The sequence below is a fragment of the Aphis gossypii genome, chromosome X (genome assembly GCF_020184175.1).
Source record: "Aphis gossypii isolate Hap1 chromosome X, ASM2018417v2, whole genome shotgun sequence".
In the NCBI taxonomy this organism is placed as follows: Eukaryota; Metazoa; Arthropoda; class Insecta; order Hemiptera; family Aphididae; genus Aphis; species Aphis gossypii.
In genome coordinates, this window is record NC_065533.1 from 2,186,042 (window position 1) to 2,209,236 (window position 23,195).

The following is a 23,195-nucleotide window of genomic DNA, read 5'->3' on the forward strand; positions in this document are numbered from 1 at the left end:
AAAACACTTGGTAATGACTTAACTAATGAAGAACATATTGATGTTTCTGAATTTATTAACAATTTTGCGATGAACAGTTATGATTTGAATGATGAAGATTGTCTTACTGAGATTATATATTATAAAAATAAAGAAGGATTATAATCAAAAACTTTTCTATGGAAAACAGTTTCTAAGTTGGAACCTTTAATATGATGGAAAAGTTTTAACTCAAGCTTGTCCAAGCTAGCTCAAAAAATATTATCAATACCAGTTTCTTCGGCTGCAACTGAGAGATCGTTTAGTTCTTTTGCAAATATACATTCTAAAAAACGAAATCGCTTTGTTAACTGAGCGTGCTGCGAAATTAACGTATATTTCACACAATTCGAAAACACTTGATCGAAATAAAAATGACGAAGAAGATAATGATTCGGAAATAGAAGATTTTACACAAAATGAAACAACCCCATTTATTCTTCAACATGGAAATTCATCGCATCATCGTGAAAAAAGTTTCAACTTGAATTTTACTCAAGAAGAGAGTGATTTGGACTTTGAAAGCTCTGGAACAGAAATTGAGCAATTTTCTCTCCATGACACTGACACAAGTTTGGGATTTAGTTGCACTGACCACGATAGTGACCAAGATTTTTAAAAAGAGTAAAAATACTGTATTGAAATATTTGGTATAAATTATATTACATTACAATTTAAGTTTGTGAAATTATTCAGTTTAATAAAAAGTTAAATAATATCATGTAGATTATTTTATTTTTCTAGTTATTTAATTTATACTTATAAAACAGCATATAAATAAAATATTTTTTAACTATATATTAATATAGAATTTGAGTTTTTACTATTTTAAAACTTCATAAGTAGTCAATAAGAAAGATAATTTTACGGAAATATTTGATGAATGGGTGAAGTTTCCTAGTACTCTGAATGAGCTGACTGAAATCCGCAATGGGTAACTTTTAAATTTTCTTTCGAATATTTTTAATAATTGTTTAGTAAGATTTTCAATATTATTACCGTTTTTATAGAGAAACTGGATTTCCAGGAGTTATAGGATGTATTGACTGCGCCCAAGTAGCGATTGTACCTCCTTCAACCAGTTTAAATTTAAATGAAAATGAAAATCCAGAGTACATTTATGTGAATCGTGAAGGATATCATTCCATAAATGTCCAATTGGTAATCTTTCAAACCTAATTTTTTAATTATAACTATTTATTATCTTTTATTATTTTAGATATTACATTTTGGAAATCAAGTATTAAGAAATTGTAGGACAGAAATAAAAATATTAAAATTATATCTATAGTATACAACATTAAATATGAATAGGTGTATAATATATTATATAACTTATATATTCATGATTTTTAACATATTATATTTATACAAAAACGAGCATTTTAAGAAAAATATCAATGATACATTATAAAAGTGATTTAAAAAAAACTTTTACTGAAAAAAGGGTATTTATAGACTTCCAAAATAAAAAAGGTTCTAGTTGAAAAGTGATTTAATGGCAGCCTTATAATGTATTTTATGTTGCGAGGTGCAGTGTATATCTTATAGCTTGTTATGGGCTATGAGATATCTGTAAGATATCTACGAGATTACAAGGCTAAGTTAGTATGACCATGCCTCGTGTCAAGGGTAATGCGGATGCTACTATGACCATGACACGTGTCGGGATAGTAAGCGCACCAATAATTACAGTGCACTAATGACGCATTTGAGATGTTATTGCACATTCTCAAATTCGTGTCCGAATTTGCAACAACAACAACAAGGACACCTGGTTTTACCCAGAAGGCGAAAACACGACGTAAACAAGAGACGCACCACGATATATAAGGGAGCCCGAAGACCAGCAACGGCAGATGTACCAAAGCTATCAACAACTGAGCACTTTCACGTCACTCAGCCACTTATTTGTTACATGTATTTTGTTTGTATGCAATAAAACATATTACGTTATTAAGTTTAACTTTCATTCAAATTAACCATTTGGATTCAAATCTGATACTGGCACGCAACAAGCTTAACTAAATAAATAAATATTTAAACTCAACTTTAGATTAGTGATTCAAAGTTAAGGATTTTAAATGTGAATGCACTATTTCCTGGCAGCACCCACGATACACATATCGCACCCCGGCGACTATAATGACACAAGTCAAAAATTTGGCTTTTTTAGATAATAACATCATACAAATTATTTTTTTTCGTTTCATATACTGTTAAAACGACACAACTCTAAACAGTATTTATCTATGTGTTTTGATGACTTGTGTCGCTATAGAATATATTAAACCAAACTAAAATTTTTCATAAAAACTACATAACTCCAATATCAACCATATAATACCTGCTATTTTTATTTTAGATTAGGAATTACATAATATTATCTTAACTGTGCATCATTAGGTATTGAATGTAATTTATATTAAGTAAGAACATGCTGTGCCCCTTGGTCTGTTTATTAGGTTTTACTTTGATTATCCCAGGGCCGTATTTAAACTTTTGACGCCCCGGGTCAACGAAATTATTACGCCATCCTCCTCATTCAATTAACTTTATTAATTAGGAAAAAATATCACATTTTTTTTTCAAAAAAAACTTGTTAAAAGAATTTTATTTATGAATTATAACATAACATTTTATATTATACTTATACACTATTAAACTAAATTTTTTTTCTTGATTGAACACTGGCAAAATCTTCAATCACATCGATATAATCCAGTTGTTTTGTAAGCTGTGCTTCAATATTGAGTATAGCTAATAAATTAAGTCGATCTTCACTCATGGTGGACCTCAAATAAGTTTTGACTCTTTTCAGTGTTGAAAAAGATCGTTCAGATGAACAATTTGTGGCATTAGTGCATAACATCATCCTTAGAGCAATGTCAATATAGGGATAAACTTCAATAAGATATTGATTTCGTAAATAAACACTCATTTCTAAAATAGTTTTTGGAAAATACACCTTTTGTTTCTTTAAACTTTTTAGATGAGATTGAAAATGAATACATTCAGTAGGAAATGATGGTGCCAAGTCATTTTTATAAACATTTTGAAGAAATTGAGCACTTTCTTTAACTTCTGTTGGTGTTAGTTCTATAAGATGGAAAAAAAATTATACTTGGATGTTGTATCATCATTTTTCTTTTTTCTAGTTCAGTTTTTATCTGATCTATAATTAAAAAGTAGGTATTGACCTTGAATTTTTCAGATTCATCCAAAATTTGTTCTTCATTTTATCCATCAAAAAATAATTTTTGTTTTTTCTTACATTGAGTAGTATTTTTGAAATGGGAAATGCCACATTTTTTAACTGCATGAACTTTGTAGTCAACAAACATTTTATCAGTCCGAATATCACTTATATAAGTTATTAAGGACTGATAAATTTCAATAACCATATCTAAATCAATTTGTATAGAATGTATGTAAAGCGTTCTAAAATATCTCCCCAAAAATTGACATAAATGATGATTCCAAACTTTTAATTTTTTTTAATATACCTTTAGCTTCACAACGAGTAGATGAATTTTCTGCTGTATCAACAGCTATTTTAGATAAAGCATTTATAACTGAAGACCAATTTTTATTGAGAGATTTGCAAGCGTCATCTCTTGCTGACCATCGTGTAGCAGAAAGACTTTTAATTGAAGCATTTAAAATGTTCCATCGGTGTGTAGAGATAGAAAAAAAGTTATAAAGATTTTGATTAATCCAAAAAATGCATTAGCTTCATAACAGCAACTAGCTGCATTTTTCCCAACTAAGTTGAGCGAATGCGCTGAACATGTCACAAAAGTGTATTTATTGATTTTATTCTAGCTTGTACATCGGAGTATATACCAGACATGTTTGAGGCGTTATCATATGACTGTCCTCTTAAATAATTCATATTTAAGTCATATTTTTTAAACATTAAAATAACGGCTTCAGTCATTTGTTGTGATTTATGTCCAATTTTATCAATAAAGCACACGAAACGCTCAACGGGTTCTCCTTGATCATTAACATAGCTAATGATAAATGAGAGTTGGTCAATATGTGAGATATCTGGTGTGGAATCAATTGAAATAGAAAAATATCTGGCTTTTTTAACTTCTTTAATAATTGTTTGAACTACATTTTCTGCCATTAAAGAAATAAATTGCTCATATGTGTGAAATTATAAATAAGATGTATAGCCTTTACCTGGGTTACCATACCTTTTAATGTGTTCTGAAAGAACTGTATCAAACTCAGCAATCAATTCAATTGCCATCAAAAAATTTCCATTATTTTAGCTACCAATTTGAGTTGTGTCGCCTCTAAAAGATAAACCTCTTGATGACAATGACTTTACCACAGCTACTACCCGTCTCAAAATAGACTTCCAATAATTTGTTTCGAATTCCATTTGTCTGACAAGCTGTCAAATCATTATCCTCTTCTCCAATATCTACTGATTAAATTTTTATCATGCGTTATAATATATAATAATATGATAACGACAGTATCAATAGTTAGTTTCAATCGTTCAATCGTGTGTATGTGTAGTCGTTGTTTGTACCTAATAGCCGTAGTTACCGCCGTTAGTTTTTATTTTTTTTTAGTGATTTGTAATTTAATTAAAATATTATATAATTATTTTTTTACTCAAATATGGCATCTAAAAATGTTAATGAGTATCTTGAAGAAGAGTTAGTTAGTAGTGATTTTGAGGACAGCGGTAGTTCTGATTGGGAACAGTATAAAATACATAGTAATATTCTCGCATATGATACGGATGACGAAGAAAATAATCATAAAATTATTACAAGTAGTCACAACAATATGAAGTTGAACCATAATATCAATAAAGACATAAGTGTAATTTCTAATACGTCATCTTCATATTCGGATTCTGAAGTAAAGGTTCATAAACGAAAAAAAAAAAAGAATGAAGAAACATGGGAAAAAAATAAAAGACGACAAAATAGAAATTCTGGAGCGCAATATAACAGTGTCAATGAGAAAATTTTTCTTGCGTATTTTTCTTGATAAAAATTTTTGAATTGTATCAGACCAGTCTATATTTCTAAGAATATCATTTTCAATGTATAATAGCGTCAAGGAAAAAGTTTTTTCTTGTGAAAGTGTTGATCGTAGGTAATTTTTAATTCTTCTGAGAACAGAGAATGAACGCTCACCACTTGCGTTGGAACATGGCATATATGCATATATCCTTAAGAGAATTAAAACATTAGGAAAAGTTAATGCCAAAGGGGAATTAGATAATTTTGTGAATAAACCGTTTATTGTTAAATATTCTTTTGAAAATGAAATAGCAATTTTTTTAAATTGGACTATTTCTTCAATAAATGATGTTTAGTTATCTTGGTTGTATATATTTACAATATGCAATGCCTTCCTTAGTAGTATTAAAGAGTCTAAATTAATTAAATTACTTAAGAATCCAAAATTTGAATGGACATTTATATATGCTTTTTTTCTTTCACATAAATTCGAAGATAAAGTGTCAATTATAACGTAAAAAGTATCAATCTTCATTTTATCCTCTCCATGATGTATAATATCTACAGAATTTGAATCATCGAAATGTCTTTTCTTCTCTATAGCTCTTGATTTTTCCCATGAAAATGTTAATTTTCCACAGAGTTCTTTAGATTTATTTAAAATGTTATCAAATAGTTTTCTATAATCTTGTACATATAATTCTAACGATTCATATAATGAAACAACAATAGATAAATTTATATCTTTAGACTGTAGTGTTTTGCTTGTAGCATCAAATCTCTGCAATATTGGGGTCCATACATTCAACATGAAAACAAACTCTAATTTTTCCTATTTCTTCCTTATTGAATTTGCTTCGTTTCTAATTGATGGTGTTTGAGTTATATCTTCTGATAATATTTTTAAAACTTCTAATATTTCTTTATATCCAGATAATATTCCTTTGCAAGCTTCATGCCGTGAGGACCATCTAGTAATACATAAATTTTTTGGAACAGATGTAGATTTTGATGGAGATTTGTCAATGATGTTTTTAAGAAGTTCCCATCTGTAGGTTGATGATAATAAAAATGTATAAACCATTTGAATAGTATAAAAAAATTGTGTTCCTTTCTTTGAAGATTCAGCAGCATTAGAGCCAATAAGATTGAGAGAGTGTGCAGCACATGGTACAAAAACCGCATTACTGGCATACTTTTTTATACGAGCTTGAAGTCCCTTATATACACCAGACATGTTGGAGGCATTGTCATACGACTGTCCTCTGCAATTTTTTAATTCAATGCCCAACTCATTGAATTTTTTTATTAATGCATATTCCATTTGTTCTCCTTTATGTCCTACTGATGGTAGAAATGCTAAAAACCTTTCTTTAGACTTGCCAGTTGCAGTTATATAGCGTATGACCACTGTCAATTGATCTGTTTTACTTATGTCAGGAGTTGAATCAATAATTATTGAAAAATTTTTAGATTCATTGATTTCATACACAATTTTATCAGCTACAGAATTATTCATAAGTTGAATAAATTCGTCACATATTATTGAAGATAGATATGACACATTACCTCTCCCTTTATTTTCATATTTAGCAATATGTTCACATAAAAATGGATCAAACTGAGCAATTAGCTTCAATGTAATTACCATTATGCACAGAACCAAATTCACTATTATTACCTCGAAATGAAAGTCCTCGTTCAGCCAAGAACGTAATTGTTGATACGACACGACGAAGAACTTGGGTCCAGTATGAAATTTTAGAATACATTTCTTCTTTTAAAACTGTATTAATTGAATTGTTTTTGGCCCCTTCTGTTCTTAAATACCAAATCCTCACAGATTCACAATGAAGTGGACTTTTTTCATGTTTTTGAACTTTGTCATAACATTTGGCCCAGTTTTTTAAACCATACTGTAAATTTCCTAATAAAGATTTTCTTTTGGAAAACAGAACACAATGAAAACAGAATAATGCATTTTTTGAGGAAGAATATAGTAACCAATCTCGAATTTGTGTTTGTCCATTATGTAACTTTCTTGAGAATATATCTCGAGGCAGTTGGCGTAAGTATTTTCCATAAATCCGACGGGTTTTATTAAAATCAATTTTACTTATATCCTGACGAGGTTGGTTTAAAATAAAATGTTCGACTAACAATGAACTGATTGACCATTTTGCCGGATCAATAGCAGGACCACTCACACCTTGTATTTCCAATCCAGTAGTATACTCCTAAAACAGATAATTAAAAAAATAAAGTGAAGAATTTTAATCAGCAATTTACATATTTTATAATTTATTTACCTCAACATTACTCATTGTAGAACTACAGGATGCTTCATTAACTAGCTGAAGCTCATCATCAATTATATCAATTGTATCTTTTACGTTAATTTGATGTTCTGAGGATGGTCTCATAATCTAAAATTTAAAAGTTAAATTAAAAACAACTACATTTTATATTTTTTACAATCATTAATTATATTTAGAATGAAAATGAATAAAAATAATAAACATAGGTACCTTAATTGAATCATCACATTCTTTATTAGTATCATTTTCAACAGGGAGAACTGTTTCATTTTCCACTGATTGAAGTGGAACTGCTGAAAACTGTTCTACACTCTATTGACACGTAATACTTAAAGATTAAATATTCTCATACAAATTATAATATTATATATGGTACTATGATCAGTCGAAATTGGGGTAGAGGAGAAATAGGTAAAAAATGTAATAATATTTGTAACCATGTAGGTATAACCAAGGCTGGGCAAGTTAACGATTTTTTTTTAAACTTGTTAATTAAAGTTATTTTAAAATTATAAAGTTAAGTTAAGTTTTAAGTTACTCATATTTTTTTCGTTAAATCATTAAGTTAAACGTCAACTATGGAAAAAAAAGTAACTTAATTTAAATAAAAGTTAAAATTTTCTTATTTTCAAAATAGAAAATTGCAGACATATAAAGGTCTATTTACACATAACCGTTCCGTGTCCGTTCCGTATCCGCAACGTCCGTTCCGTATCCGTCGCTTAAAGTTTGTTTACTTATTATATAATGGGCATGTTTATACATGTCCGTTCCGTGTCCGTTCCGTATCCGCACCGTCCGTGTCCGTATTTTAAAATTTGTCGGAGACAATGTTTTTGGGGATTTCACTGATACGGATATGGAAAATACGGAACTATGTAAACAGCCGTCCGATTTATTTTTGTGACAGTCTGCACTTGGTAAGCTTCAACTGCACATGTCCATAAGTGACTTATTTAAATTTTACAATTTGTTTTAAATTTATTATATTATAATAATTTATATAACTATTTATACGTCATAATGAGTATTGATGAAAAACTTATTGAGTTGGTTCGCTCTCACGTGGAGTTATATGATTTATCACATGCCAAGTATATGGATAGCGGGTATAAAGATAATATTTGGCGTAGTATTGGAGATGAAATAAACCTAACAGGTAACTAAAATTATGATACCAAAGATTGAAAATTTAAAACAAGGTTTTTCATAAGTAGTCATAAGTAGTATTATAACCAAAAAAAATTTAAAAATATATTCTAATTTTTTTTAAGGTTTTCTTAGGATAGTAAACATAAATTAAACAACAACTTTTTTTATAAGCGTTTAAATTTGTCGAAAATCATAAAAATCACGAAAAGCTGTATACTATTTTAAATACCTAGTTAAAAATGTATAAAACAATCAATTTAAATATTTGATAATCGAAAATCAAAAATCAAATAACAAAATACCTTAAAATGTACAAGTATACTTAAATACTTAAAGTATATAAAAACATGTTTTTATATTAACATAAATGTATTCATAATTACCTATAATAACATTACATATAACTACATTCAAAATTCAATAAATCAAGTTTAATGTCATAGTAATTTTTTTTTTTAACAAATCATATTAATTTAAATATAAATACAATTAACTTGATAATATAGGTATATTATTTTAAATAATATTAGGTATTATATACTATATTTTTAAATTAGTTTACTTTATAGTTAATAATATCAAAGAAAATCAAACAATATATACTTAATTAAATTTTTTCATTTTGCCATGGCACTGAACCAGCCGAGGAATTAAAAAAATGTTTGTATAGTTCTCGAGTTTCAAATGCTGCTCGCCCAGCCCCACCTCCTTGCATAGGTATATTATTCAATGTTATGTTTGAAGTTAGATCATTCATATTTTGAACATTTTCAGTGACACTATTATTATACTTTTTTATAAAATTATGAAGAACACATGTTGATAATATAATATAATCTACATTTTCTGGCTTCGATTGTATTCTCCTGTTATAAACACGAAACTTTTGTGCTAAAATTCCAAAGCAATTTTCCACTACCCTACGAGTTCTACAAAGACGATAATTATAGATTCGTTTTAATGAATCATCTAGTTGCTTCCCTGGATATGGTCGCATCAAGTACGTTTTTAAAGGAAACGCTTCATCACCTAATATAACGTATGGAGCAGAAATGGTGGTTCCAGGTAAAAATTCATCTTTCGGAATATTTAGCAAACCATTTTCTAATAATTTTCCCAAGTTGGAGTGTGCCAATATTCCACCGTCACTATTTTTTCCATAAGCGCCCACGTCTACGGCTATAAAATTGTACTGTGCATCAACTAATGCAAGTAATACGACAGAAAATGTTTTTTTATAGTTAAAAAAATTTGTGCCAGTATTTGGTGGTGCTTGAATAGTGACGTGTTTTCCGTCCAACGCACCTATACAATTCGGAAAATTCCAATTGGTCCAAAAATCATTTGCGATTTGTTTCCATCTTTTTTCCGTAGGTTGTGGCATTACTTCTGACATTACATTTTTTATTATACTTTTACAAGTTTCAATTACAATTCTATAAACAGTTGCATGACCTAGACGATAAGTAAATGAAATTGTCTTAAAGGAATCTCCCGTAGCCAAAAATCTGAAACGTAAAATATATAATTTTTTTGATAACAGAAAATAGTATAATGACAATTTAATAGTTAATTTTAGTACATAAATATTATGATTTAAATGTAAGTGTGAATATATGAATAAATACGTAATAAAACATTTTCTTTATGATATTATTACATGATATTATAGGAAAAATGTGCAAAGCTCGTTGGAATAATATCCGAGACAATTATCGAAAATCCATCAAAAAAACAACAAGTGGGCAAGCCGCTAAAAAATTAAAAAAATATAAATTTGATGACCAGCTACAATTCTTAAAACCACATCTACAAGAAAGAGAAACTATGGGTAACATAGCAGATGTAATAGTTGACAATGAAGACGTAGATATTTTCAATGAAAACGTGGACGAAAATGATAATGAAAATGAAAACGTTGCAGTTCAAAGTGAAGAGAACATGAACGAAATAGTGTTAGACGGTGGCGAGCAGTTGAAAACTGTTGAACAAACTAGGTTGTCTAAACCAGCTCAAAAATTGACCAAAAAACGTTCAATTAATACACCAGATTCGGCTTCAACTACGTTGATGAAGTATATTATGCAAAAAAAGGAAAGTAATAATATGTCCAATGCCGCTCAGAATAATCCAGTTGATGCTTTTTTGGCAGGCCTCTCACCAACACTTAAGACATTCACGCCGTATTACTTAAACTTAGTTAAATCCAAAATATTTTCAGTAGTACAAGAGTATGAAATGAAAATGATCTTAGACGAAGAACAGAAAAAAAAATGTCAAACGGTGCCATATTTTAATGTATCATCCCCAACATATCAAAATAGTATTCCCAATGCAGCTCAAAACTACAATAATGTACCATACAACCATCATGCCTATGTACAAGTGCCAAACCATACAATATCACCAAATACATCGTATTGTTCATCTGCGCCACCATCCCCTGCAGATTTAAGTCAAAATATTTCTACTCAGAACCTTGCTTATAATATTCCAGCTCAAAACAACCATAATGTACAAGAACCAAGAGACGTCATGACATCTACATCACATTACCTGTCCTCGTCACCATCTCCACAATTTTCTAAAAGAAATGCTCAAAACCATGCTTATGTACAAGTACCAAAAAATACAATATCGCCAAATACATCGTATTGTTCATCTGCGCCACCATCTCCTGCAGATTTATCTCAAACTATTTCTTTAAACGCTACTCAGAACCTTGTCTATAACATTCCAGGACCTACAGACATTTACCAATAATTTTATATTATAATATTATGTTAATTTGTATTTATTTACTAAGTTGTTTTTAATGTATTAAGAAAATATTCAACATTTGATTATTTTACAAGGAAACATTTATTTTAAAAGCAATTTTTTTTTATTAATTTTATAAAAAAACATATATTTTAAAAAAATTTAAAATTTGTTAAGTTTAATTTAATTTAAAAAAATAAATTACCATATATACATAATAAAATTGTACACGTACCTTAAACAAACTGCCAGTCGTTCTCTTGGAGTTATTGCCTCTCTCCAAAAAGTATCTTGTTTTTTAATATCATTTTCAATTTTATGTAACAATACGTTGAAACTGTATTGTGGCATTCGAAAATATTCAAAAAATTTCGTTTCATGATCAACTAGGTCTTTGTATAAAGTGGCAAATTCACCTTCTGTTTTTCTTTTTTTCCATACGTCGTGAACCCAAAGTCTTTTTTGTTTTTTACTCTTTGTTTTTTCTTCTTCTTCGTCTAGTAACAACGCAAGTACAGCTAGATCTTCTATTTCATCAAAATTATCAATCATATTTGTAAAACGTAGGTACGAACGTGCACTTCACACTGACGTATAGTACTATACTGAAGTAAGTTGGTAATGAAAAGCTCAAAAATAATTTTCACTGATATCTAATACTGAACGGACATCACGGATACGAATCGGTTAAGTGTAAATACACTTGCACTGATACTGAACGGACGTTGCGGATACGGAACGGATACGGAACGGTTATGTGTAAATAGACCTTAATAATGTTTATTAGATTGTTTCTCTTTACGCACAAGAAACTTACTGGGGATATTTAAAATGATACATCAAAGTATTAACTAGCTATCATAAAACCTACTTTTCTAAAAATACTATTCAAAAATTTGCATTATTCTTTAGACTAAAATTAACTTTATTTAAATATTTTTGAATAAAATTAACTTATTAACTTAAAAGTTAATTTAAAAAAAAAGTAACGATTTAAGTAACTTAATTTTAACTCATAATTCGTTAATGTCCAGCCTTGGTTTTAACTATATTAATATTATATTACTTTAATAATTATTAATAAGCGTTCCAATTGTGAATTGAGACCAATATTATTGGCAGTATTATATTTTTGTAATTAAATAATCAGTTACTTTGTAAAAATACAATTGAAGCGAATAAGCGATAGTTATAAATGTACACTTACCTTTAATTTAAAATAATTATCTAATTTCTTGGTTTTTTTGTTTAATTGTTCTTCTCTTTCTTTTTTGGCTTCAGATTTTTTTTTATATTGGGAACCGCTTAACCTTTTACGTTTTAAGTTTATATTTGGCATTTTAAAAATATTATTATTAAACACAGATTTACAATCACAATTCGCAACAGTACGTCAAAACTACACCGTCTACACTGTCGTCTGTCAATACTATGTAACCATAGATTATAACGATAAAAGTTTAAACAATATTAAATATTATAATCGAAAATGAAACTACAGAGTACAGAATCACAGCACTTGGCATCATTGTATGCGGGCAACGCGGCGACTATAACATGTCAATATATGTTATATGTACATAGTGAATAGTAATAATATTAAAAATATACGTACTACGTACGTTCTGGGTATTACCCAAACAAAGTCCATAAACAGCGTTCTCTCCCAAAAGTACCCAATAGTTCTAATATTAGATCCTATTATGATTTTAGATATTCCAACAAGTGACGTCGTAAATTCGTATCTAAACTAAAATAATTAATATTTATTCTACTAAATATTTTATTTTTATTATAATACAAACGGCATTATCGACTTTTTTTAGCCGCCCTTAAATATTTGCCCGCCCCTGCCGCCTGGAGCAACTGCTCCTTTTGCCCCCCCCCCCTTGATGCGCCTCTGTATGTAAATACAGACTATCAAACTATCAAAGTAGATATAATAGTATTATTTACTTGATTAAAGTATTTATTAAATGTTTTTTTTTTTTTAATTTTATTATTTATTTATTATTTTAGGTAAGACATGATTCTCATAACAATAATGACATTATGACAATGCAAACTCTTTCAAGAGCGTATGAAGTTCGGCCTGAAATTTCAAAAGCCAAAAAAGATGACTTGTTAGAGCTCTGTAGGCAAAATCTGATTCCACCTCTATACCACGAATTTTATAACTCACTGTAAGACTACCTATATAATGTAATATTTTGTAATAGTTATAATAATTCTGAATCCTGTTGTTCAACTCAACAACTTGTAAAATATTATAATATTTTTTTTTTTAATCAAATTACATAAACTGACACAACTCAGATTTGTTTTTTTAATAATTATGTTTTTAAATTTGCAGTTATATTAATAAAATGTAAAAAATAAATAAAAACAGTTGGTAAAATTTCGGAAACTATTGAACGATTGGTTAGTTTTTTATTTACATTATAAGTTACAAGCCAATTTAAAAATCTCTCTCCTGGAAAAATACCGGTTTAGACTTGTGTCATTATAGTCGCCGGAGTGCGATTTATGGAACAATAGTTCTGTTTTACCAGTTTTACAGGAATTACACAGACGCAATCATAATAATTTTTATTTATTAGGTAAAATACACTCCAAATATAGTATTTAAATTACAAATTATAAATTGTTTCTTCTTAATAATATCTTAATTTAAAAATATTATAAGGTGATTCTGGATATCCCTTAAGTAAATGGCTTCTGACACCAATAGCAAACCCTACAACAGATGCTGAAAAATATTACAACCAAAAACAAATGTCAACCAGAAGCATTGGCGCAACTAGACATTTAAACAAGGGGGTGCTTAAGCTCCAAGTTTTTTTGTAATAACCTAACCATTATTTACCTATATGTAAACAAGTAAACACAACCACTAAAACAAAACAAAACCATAATTTATGGTCTTTACCTAAAGTATAGATAGAAAAAAAAATGATAATTTAGAGAAATGAAAGAGTTTAATTATCTATACGAAGGCGAAATCGAATTTAATTGATTATTTCTTTTAATATTATTTTTGATATTTTAAATCATGATAAGTGATGAATGATGATCATTCAATATTAATTTGCCGTATGTAGTACCATTGATTATACATAGTACATACTATGTATAATCAATGGTAGTATGCAGTACGCACGTATATACCCACTATCTATTTTTACAACTTTCGCTGTAGCCTTTTATGTCTTCGACATGGAGTATTATGTCTATATTATATTATTATGTATAATATGGACATCTGTGGTGTACGACAATATCTTATCGGTTTATCGCCTCGCTACTATCGAATTAAATGTACATTACTATATTTTTTCGTTATTTTGTCATTAGATAGAATACGTTGCGAGTGGTACTTACATTTATATTTCATACGTATTAAAAAGTTTTGTTTTCAAATATTATATTCATTTCAACCTAAAATATTCTTTTCTCATCAAAATGAGCGATAATAAGAAAAAAAAAGTGGCGCTGAAAGAAAGAGGGAAAAAAGTAAAAAGTTATCGATGTTAAGTGGAAAGCAATGTATGAAATTAGATTCATATTTTGGTAAAAGAAATCCAGTTACACTTTCAACGGATTCTGAAAATATCTCTGATCATAATTATTTATCATTTGAAACGGATCATACTTCCCAAGGTAAGCTTATCAAATAAAATTATTTTTTATATAGGTACCATATAAGTTATAAATTATTTTATAAATTGTATTTACTTTTTACCTACTATACAACAGAATGTTACCCACTTTACCACCTTTTTTTTTTTTATTTAACAGATATTAACGAGTTAACTAACGATGAAAAAATATTAGATTCCGAAAATAGTAGTTCTGCTCTAATGTAACTTCAACATGATCCTCCGGTTATCAATCCAGAAAAAAATATAGAATTAAACAAATTTAAAAACTAAATTCTCATAATTTAATGTATTTTTTTCAAATTCATCCGGTACAACCGTCTGATGATTTAGTTTTACCATTTTTGAGTAAAAAGGTATTTTTTCGCAACAACAAATTAAATAGGAATTGGTGTACATACAATGAGCATTCAAAACAAATATTTTGTTCCGTTTGTTTGGCTTTTTCGACTGACAGTAATACATTTACTAATGGTATGAGCGACTGTAAACACGTTTACCAACGTATTTCAGAACACGAGGCAAGTAAATGTCATATGCAATGCTCTGGAGCTTATTTTATGCATGTTCAACAAAAAAATATTGGAAATGTATTATTAGATGGCTAAAAAAGAATACAAAGAGAAGAAGTTAAGAAAAATAGGGCAGTACTTGAGAGAATTATTGATGTTATCAAGGTTATTGGAAAACGTGGTTTAAGTATACGTGGTAAAAATAATGAAGCTGCTTATTTACTCAATGACCCTACTTAGGTCATGGTAATTTTCTTGAAATTATTATATTATTTAGTAAATATGACGCTGTTTTAAATGAACATTTGAAAAAAATTATAAATAAGAGCGAAAAAATGCATAAACGTGGATCTCAAGGGCGTGGAAGTTTTGTTACTCTTTTAAGTGACTATTCAATCGATAATGTAGTTACATCAATCTCTTCATTAATAAAGTCTACTATTTCAAATCAAATAAAACAATCAGATATGTTTTCTGTTTTAATTGATACTACCCAGGATATCTCGGTGATGGACCAGTGTTCAATTGTACTAAGGTACGTAATAAATGGAGAAATAAATGAAAAATTAGTCGCTGTTAAGAGAACGCTACACAGTACACACCCATTTTAAATGTAATAAAACACGTTTAGGCTCTATGCTTACAGATTCCTTTGTATTAATCCTAGAAACAAAATTGTTACGGATTATGAAAGAAGAAAATATTTACAAGGTCCGAGCGTTGAGTTTTTGTTTTTTTAAACTTTTTTAACATTTTTTTTTTATATATCAAAATTTTAAAAATGTAGCTTTTAACCCCATATTTTTAAATAGTAACTAGCAGACCCGGCGAACTCCGTTTCGCCACCAGATTCGTTTTATGTAACATTTCGTTGGTGATTAAAAGATAAAGAAAAAAAAATTTTTTTGTTATATATTTGAAAAGGAAAATATTTTTTCATTTCACAACAGTAATAAATCATTTCAATTACCTACTAAAATGAAGTGTTATATAATTGTTTCATTGTAGTGCTCTTTGGTAAACCACATTTTTTGTTTTTTGGTCTGACGTTAACACAAACAAAGCGGATGGTTTCCCAACTCGTGAACACGCAACGTATAACTGTCCATGTAAAAACAATGATTTTCCAAATTTATCCCTCAAACACTAAGCGATTGGCCTTGCGACTTATTAATTGTCATTGCGAACGCAAGGCGAACTGGGAATTGCAATCGTTTGAAGTCAAACGGAAGATCAGTCGGAATCATTGGTATTCGAGAGAATACATACATTTTCACCTGCGTACTTTCCGTTAATAATGGTTGCCTCAATTAAATTCGGCATAAGTCTCTTTACCGAAAGTCGAGTACCGTTGCAAAGTCGAGGTGGATTCAAATTACGCAGTATCAAAATAACTGTACCAACTTTCAGTTGCAAGTTATGTGGTGCAAATCCTGGTATCTCCAGAGAGTTCAAAAACTCCGTTGGATAATTTACTACATCATCGGGATTTGTTATTGAATCAACGGATTTGTATGTCACCAAATCGCCAGCAATTTTTGATTGAATGGTGAAATTCAGTGCGTGGACATCATTATTCTTTGCTGCAAGAATTGCTCGTTGACTTAACCAAGCATAATTCTTATAATTCTCACTAATGTTTGGGAAAACATTTTCAATAAGAACCAATTGAGTGTCTACAAATCGGCAAAAGTCGTTGGTAAGAGTAATTAATCCAGATGTCGCATCAACTGGGACTTTTCCATTTCCAAGATCTAACAATTGTTTGGAAAATTGTGCAGCACTTTGATCATTTTGAAGTTGAACTCTCATATTAGCGGTTAGCGATAATGTTTTTACGTTATTCCATAAAGGTGATGCCTTTAGGCAAGCATTCAATTCATCTGCAGGCGTTCCACGGGGAACTACTGGCAACGTCTGCCTGAAATCGCCTGCCAACAATATCATCAAGCCGCCAAAGATGTTGTTATTTCTCCGAAGATCCTTCAGTGTGAAGTTAAGTGCTTCAAGTGATTTCTTATGTGCCATTGTGCACTCATCCCAAACAATGAGCTTGCATTGCATTAACAATTTTCCCATTGCACTGGATCGGGAAATATTGCACGTTGGAGTATCAATTGTGTTTAAATTGAGTGGCAACTTAAGCGCAGAATGTGCAGTACGACCGCCATCTAGAAGAGTCGCCGCAATTCCAGATGATGCTAACGCCAAAGCTATGTCACATCTTGATCGAATAGTGGCCAAAATCAATGAAATGACAAATGTTTTCCCTGTTCCTCCAGGTGCATCCAGGAAGAATAGACCACCAGTATTATTGTCCACCGCTTGCATTAATGTTTTGTATACTTGTTTTTGCTGTTCATTCAGCAACGGAACATTATTTCTAACGAATTCCTGCAATGTATCAACATTGTATTGCAGCTCTCGATTTAATTCTTGGTTGAATGCATCGTGCATCGATCGATTTGGCGCAATCATTCCTACTTCAATCAGTAGCTTGTTTGCAATAGTCAAGCATTGATCCTCAATCAGAATCAATTCTTCATTGTAGATTTCATCGGTTATTTGGATGTCAGGATTATTCGTTTGAATACGCAAGCGATGCAAGATATCTTCACATATGGCGTCTTTGTATTTGTTCCATAACTGAATTGGTTGTGAAGGAAAACATGTGGTGATGATAATTGCGAACAGCGTTCGTATTGGTACGCATTTGATGAAACAACTGAATCTGCAAGTGTTAAATCCCAATGAGAATCGTTCTCCAGCAAACCCAATAGTTGACATGCTTCTCGATATGTTTGGCATTGGTGGCCATTCACAGTTTTCAAATGCGCAAATGATTTCGGTCCACGTACATTTACTAACAGCAGTCGCAAATAAAAACATTCATCGTTTCTAGGATGAACAGTGTACATACGACCTAGTGCATCAGTTGAAAAACCTGTGGCCAGTCTGGAACTGGGGTTCCTTGTTTGCGACGTTGGAATTTCTTTGTTGATTGATTCCAAGTGTAATACTGGGCATTTCAACGTACATCAGCGTCGCTGCGAATGGATCTGCTTCACACATTGCAAAGAAGCTAGTCAATGTTGTCGATGGTGGTCTCTCAGCTCGTTGTGCCGCATTAGCCTCAGTGAAGTAAACTCTTTGGCCATTTTCCAAATGCACTGCTAAATGTACAACTGTGGGATATCTTTCATGAATTTGAAATGACAATAATCGCCACAGTGCTTCATTAGTACTGACGTATCTGCCCATTTGGAAGTTGCTGATTTCGTCATTCACATTTTCCGACGCAATACCAAACACAGCCATGTCGCTGCCTTTTGTGACGTACTTGCACAAATATTTGATTGATTTGGCCGAATGACAACTCTCAACGTTTGCATGTGTTTCGAAAATTCGTGATAGCAGTGGGCAATATGGTACAATGAATTCATTTCCGATCTCAATCTCTTGATTTTGAACTTTAACTTTGATAGTTCGACCGTTATCTTCTTTTGAACGCCGACGATAAACTGGATATCCATCGTTCCCTGTGACTGTTTCAGCAACTAACGGTCGCGGATATCGTTTTGTGCACTTTCCATCAGCCATGCAAGGCGATAATGGATTTAATGCACCGCACGGTCCATGCACCATCTGTGTCGTCACAATGTCGTGTAGACGGGGATCAGTGACTGGATCAGGAATTTCAGCTGATATGATGTCATCCACTTCATTTGAATGTAATTGTTCAGCAACCAAATTAGGATATGAGCATGCGGTAGTCCACGCTTCTGCCATTCCACCGAGTACATATAACAACGTGTGTCACCAAAAACTCGATACTTAGTAAGCACATCCATCATAACCTTGAGTTTTTGCTGAAATACTCTGGCGATTATGTCATGGCGATCTTGCGGTTTTTGACCCGGTTCCAACTCGCGTTCAATTTCCGTCCACTTCGGATTGCATGTGACCGTAATAAATAAATCCGGAGTTCCATAATTTCGCACGTACGTCATAGCGTCTTGAGCGTATTCGTGCATGTGGCGTGGGCTTCCGATATAAGTTGATGGAGAATCGTCAGTCGTCCAATATTCTGAACATCACCATCTGAATGAATAGCATCACGCAAGTGTATATAGTCCTCAGATCGTAGCTTTGGCTGATTGAATCTGATGAACGCTAAACGTTCGGTCTCGACTTTGACATACATGTCGACAGCGAATGCTGGAATAGCCGACCGCACTTCAGAATGACATTCTCCTCATGTGTACGAATCATCATACGATACGCATAGTAATTCATTGCGCTTAGATTTTTATTATTCGTTGATACTCCTGAAAATGCAAAATTAAATGAATTGTTAATGGAAACCAATAAAAGTAATAATGGAAATAATTAGTGTGTGAATATTGTACCTGTAATTGGATCGACCATCTTCAACGTGATGTCGTATCCGTCTTGCCCTTGCCAATAAATGATTGGATATTGTAACGCATCGTACAAACGATGTGTCTCGTTTACACGATGCATGATATTGCTTCTTCGCTGAACGACAATGTCTCGTGATTTAGTTGGATCGCCAACAATAATTGCAGCAACATCATTAACGGTGGGTGCATTGAATCTTCGCACATGTTCACCTGTTGGAGTACAATCCGCTCTTATGACAAATTTGTGCGTATCCGATGGCATTCGTTCCAATGCTGTTTTGAACATATTAACCACAGCATTATTAGCGTGAAAAAATGCTTGCAACTGTTCAATAATTCGTCTCTTTAACTGTTGTGCTCCCTGTATATTGCACCGCACGTTCAGCTGATCCACCATCGACGAAATGAAATATATTTGCAGAAATTGATGCGGTTCATCTGGTGTTGGCACCATTGAACCATGCAAATGATATATTTGACCTTGTATCTGTAATTGCAAATAATCATTAAAATTTGTTCATGAATACATTGTAAATCGTGTGATGGTGTAGTGTGTGGTGTATATGAAGTTGTTATGTGTTGCAATTATGTGTGTTGTATCTTTTACCTTGCAAGTCGGCATGAAGCCGCCTTCTCGAATGATATTAGCTCCAAAGGAAGTCATGCGAAAGCAGTTATTAAATTCAAGGATGTGTTGAAGAAAATGGCTGGAATCGGGATCACTTCCATCAAACAATGTTTTCAGTGGCTGTGGTGGTGTAAGTAATGGATCCAGTTTGACTTTTCCACTTGCGCAGCACAATCCAACCGTTTCTCTTTTGAACTTTACCGCATTGCAATATCGGCATATAGTCGTCATTCGTCCAATATCCAAATTTTCATCATCACTGTAGTTCGCAGTGGGATCATATTGGAATGCCAAGCGATTGTATGATGCCAATGATCTTCGTGTGCTCACGCGATGTCTCAATCGGTCATTTTCTCTTATTATATTTTGTCTTTCTTCTCTTAAGTTCCTTGAATAGACTTGTTGCTGGCTTGCATGTCTTGTGCGGCGGCCGATGTTCGCACGTCGTTCTCTAGGCATTTGGGACTATGGACAGAGTGTTGAATTTAACTTCAAATGCACGATCCACATAATTTACACTGAGCTTAAATGAAATTAACTGAGCAGAGAATAATGACTATCTGTCACACACTTTATCACGCACCGTTGCTATTGGTTTGAAGTACATGCTATGTATAATAGATGGCGCTGTATGTGAAAAACGATTTCCCCACTTTTCTGTTGAATTTTTCTGAATTTTCCAGAATTTTCTTTGCTATAAACCTCACGGAGCCCAAGACCTTTCCAACGAATGCAAAACCGTGGAAATCGGTTCGTGCGTTCTGGAGTTATAGCGTCAGGGAGGAAAACCGGACTTATTTTTATATAATAGATATTATTATTTTAAAACAATTTTGATTACATTACGGTGTTATAAATATTGATTAGTGGGAGACTGTTTAAAATTTTTAAAAATTGTTCTTTTTTTCCGTGTTCTTTTTTTCCTTCATCTATTTTATCGATTACCCCTGGATGATATATAAGGGGGCCCGATTAGGCACATTTTAGACGTGATCCACCAGAGTTAGTGCGAGCACCTTCACGTCACTCAGTTCAATTTTCATGTCTCCTGGACTTAGAATATTTTTTAAAGTTTAATTTATTAAATCATTTGGACTTAGAATATTTTTCTAATAAAAAACACTTAGAAAATATTTCACAGTCTTCATTTTTTACAATTATTCCATTCGATACTACATCATTCAATTGCTTGTACGTGGCACGTTATAATAATGTAATCTCATTTTCTTTGTTATCTTGCACTTCATTTACCTGACTTTTATTAAACACATGTCTGGTTATACACTTAACCGAAATGATTTAATTTACCACAATTATGGCATGCTGCTCCATAGGCAGGACACTCATTAATACCATGACGATTAGCACATCTATTACAATTAAATAACTTATTACCTTTATTTACACTAGGTATTGTTTTGATAACCAGTCGTATTGCCTTGTCTGTTGTTACTCTTCTCCATCAATTTTCTGTTAGCTTCATTATTCCATTTCTTTAACTTATTATTGTCTTGATAACTTCTTTCAGCTTGATCAAGGTTGGGTTTTTCATTTTGAACTAGTCCACGATGTAGCTCAGCCTGTTAAACTGCTTGACAGTATTGTATTACTTTACTTAGAGATAAATTCTCTCTCAACAATTTGGACTGAAGTTCCTTATCAAATACACCCAATACGATCTGAGTACGTAAAAGTGCATCTTCGGATTCACCAAATGAACACGACTTGATAAGCTCACGAAGATCAGCGTAGAACTTGGCCAACATTTCATAATCTCCTTGTTTTCGAGTGAAATACTTAAAATGTTCCATAATTTCATTTTTGCGAGGCACGCAATTATCTTTCAGTGACTTCAGTATATTCTCAACAGAAACCACTTCAATGCTAAAAGTGTTGTAAAGTTTCAAACCCTCCGGCCCTAGTAAATTCAATAAACGCGCAACTTGAATATCTTTACTTTTCTTATTGGTTTCAGTAGCCACAAAATAGACTTCAATTTCCTGCTTAAATAATTTGAAATTGTCATTTTAATTACCACTTAATTTTAAAGTCGCTGGTTTATTGAAATCCATTTTTCATCCAGTTGAATCTTGCAGTGTTTTCTTCGTAAGTCAATATTAATTAATGATTCGACTGCGCCATGTTTTATATTTAATATTTGAGTTTTAGTATAAAATATTTTATGAAGAAATAATACACATCTTTATAAAGTTTTAAAATTATATTTTAAAGATTCAGGTGTGTGTGTGTCTTTTGTGCTTGTGACTGGCTGTGTATGTCGTGCACACGCACAATAACGACGGTGAGTTATCAGTCACCACAGTGCTGCCACATAGTAGCTATATTACAGACTACCTACCCTTTACAGGGATGTTTTTTTTTTATAGCTGTAGGGATGTAGGTTTTTTTTAAGAATTTTCCAAACTTATAATACATCTTACGGTTATAATAACTTAATATAATAATGATGAATAAAATCACGTATTGTTCTCCGTATGGATCTGAATATGTTCTTTTATTTAGATTTTTCGAAAACGTGTTATTTAGGTTTTTAAAAAAGCATCAGCAGTGCGTTGCCGCATGATGCTGCACGTACTTGTACTTGGGAAATTGTATAAAATCAGGCTTTGGACTTAGAGCTTTGAAAAGTTATGAGTGCATTCATGAGTGCATTTACAATCGTTCAGTAGAGGTTTTGAAATCTACAAGTCCAAAAAAAAGTTCGTCCGA

At 31.4% G+C, this 23,195-nt stretch overlaps 4 protein-coding genes across 4 annotated transcripts; 1 reads left to right on the top strand and 3 right to left on the bottom strand.

Moving 5' to 3' along the window:
- Positions 1-5,844: 5,844 nt before the first annotated feature.
- On the bottom strand, positions 5,845-7,981 carry LOC126552276 (zinc finger MYM-type protein 1-like). The gene is made up of 7 exons (XM_050206970.1): positions 7,976-7,981; positions 7,541-7,642; positions 7,322-7,438; positions 7,173-7,249; positions 6,661-6,953; positions 6,209-6,515; positions 5,845-6,061 (listed from the first exon to the last, which is right to left on the bottom strand). Exons 1-7 carry the CDS (start codon positions 7,979-7,981, stop codon positions 5,845-5,847), a joined length of 1,119 nt encoding a protein of 372 aa, XP_050062927.1.
- A 312-nt stretch (positions 7,982-8,293) lies between these two features.
- LOC126552864 (uncharacterized) lies at positions 8,294-12,010 on the top strand. Its single transcript, XM_050207956.1, has 2 exons — positions 8,294-8,489; positions 10,155-12,010. The coding sequence occupies exons 1-2, from the start codon at positions 8,354-8,356 to the stop codon at positions 11,243-11,245; spliced, it is 1,227 nt and encodes a 408-aa protein (XP_050063913.1). The 5' UTR covers positions 8,294-8,353; the 3' UTR covers positions 11,246-12,010.
- Positions 12,011-16,646: 4,636 nt separating this feature from the next.
- On the bottom strand, positions 16,647-18,200 carry LOC126552277 (uncharacterized). The gene has a single exon (XM_050206971.1). It carries the CDS (start codon positions 18,198-18,200, stop codon positions 16,647-16,649), a length of 1,554 nt encoding a protein of 517 aa, XP_050062928.1.
- Positions 18,201-19,419: 1,219 nt separating this feature from the next.
- On the bottom strand, positions 19,420-21,130 carry LOC126552278 (uncharacterized). Its single transcript, XM_050206972.1, has 4 exons — positions 20,445-21,130; positions 19,823-20,324; positions 19,616-19,741; positions 19,420-19,514 (listed from the first exon to the last, which is right to left on the bottom strand). The coding sequence occupies exons 1-4, from the start codon at positions 20,922-20,924 to the stop codon at positions 19,420-19,422; spliced, it is 1,203 nt and encodes a 400-aa protein (XP_050062929.1). The 5' UTR covers positions 20,925-21,130.
- Positions 21,131-23,195: the final 2,065 nt, after the last annotated feature.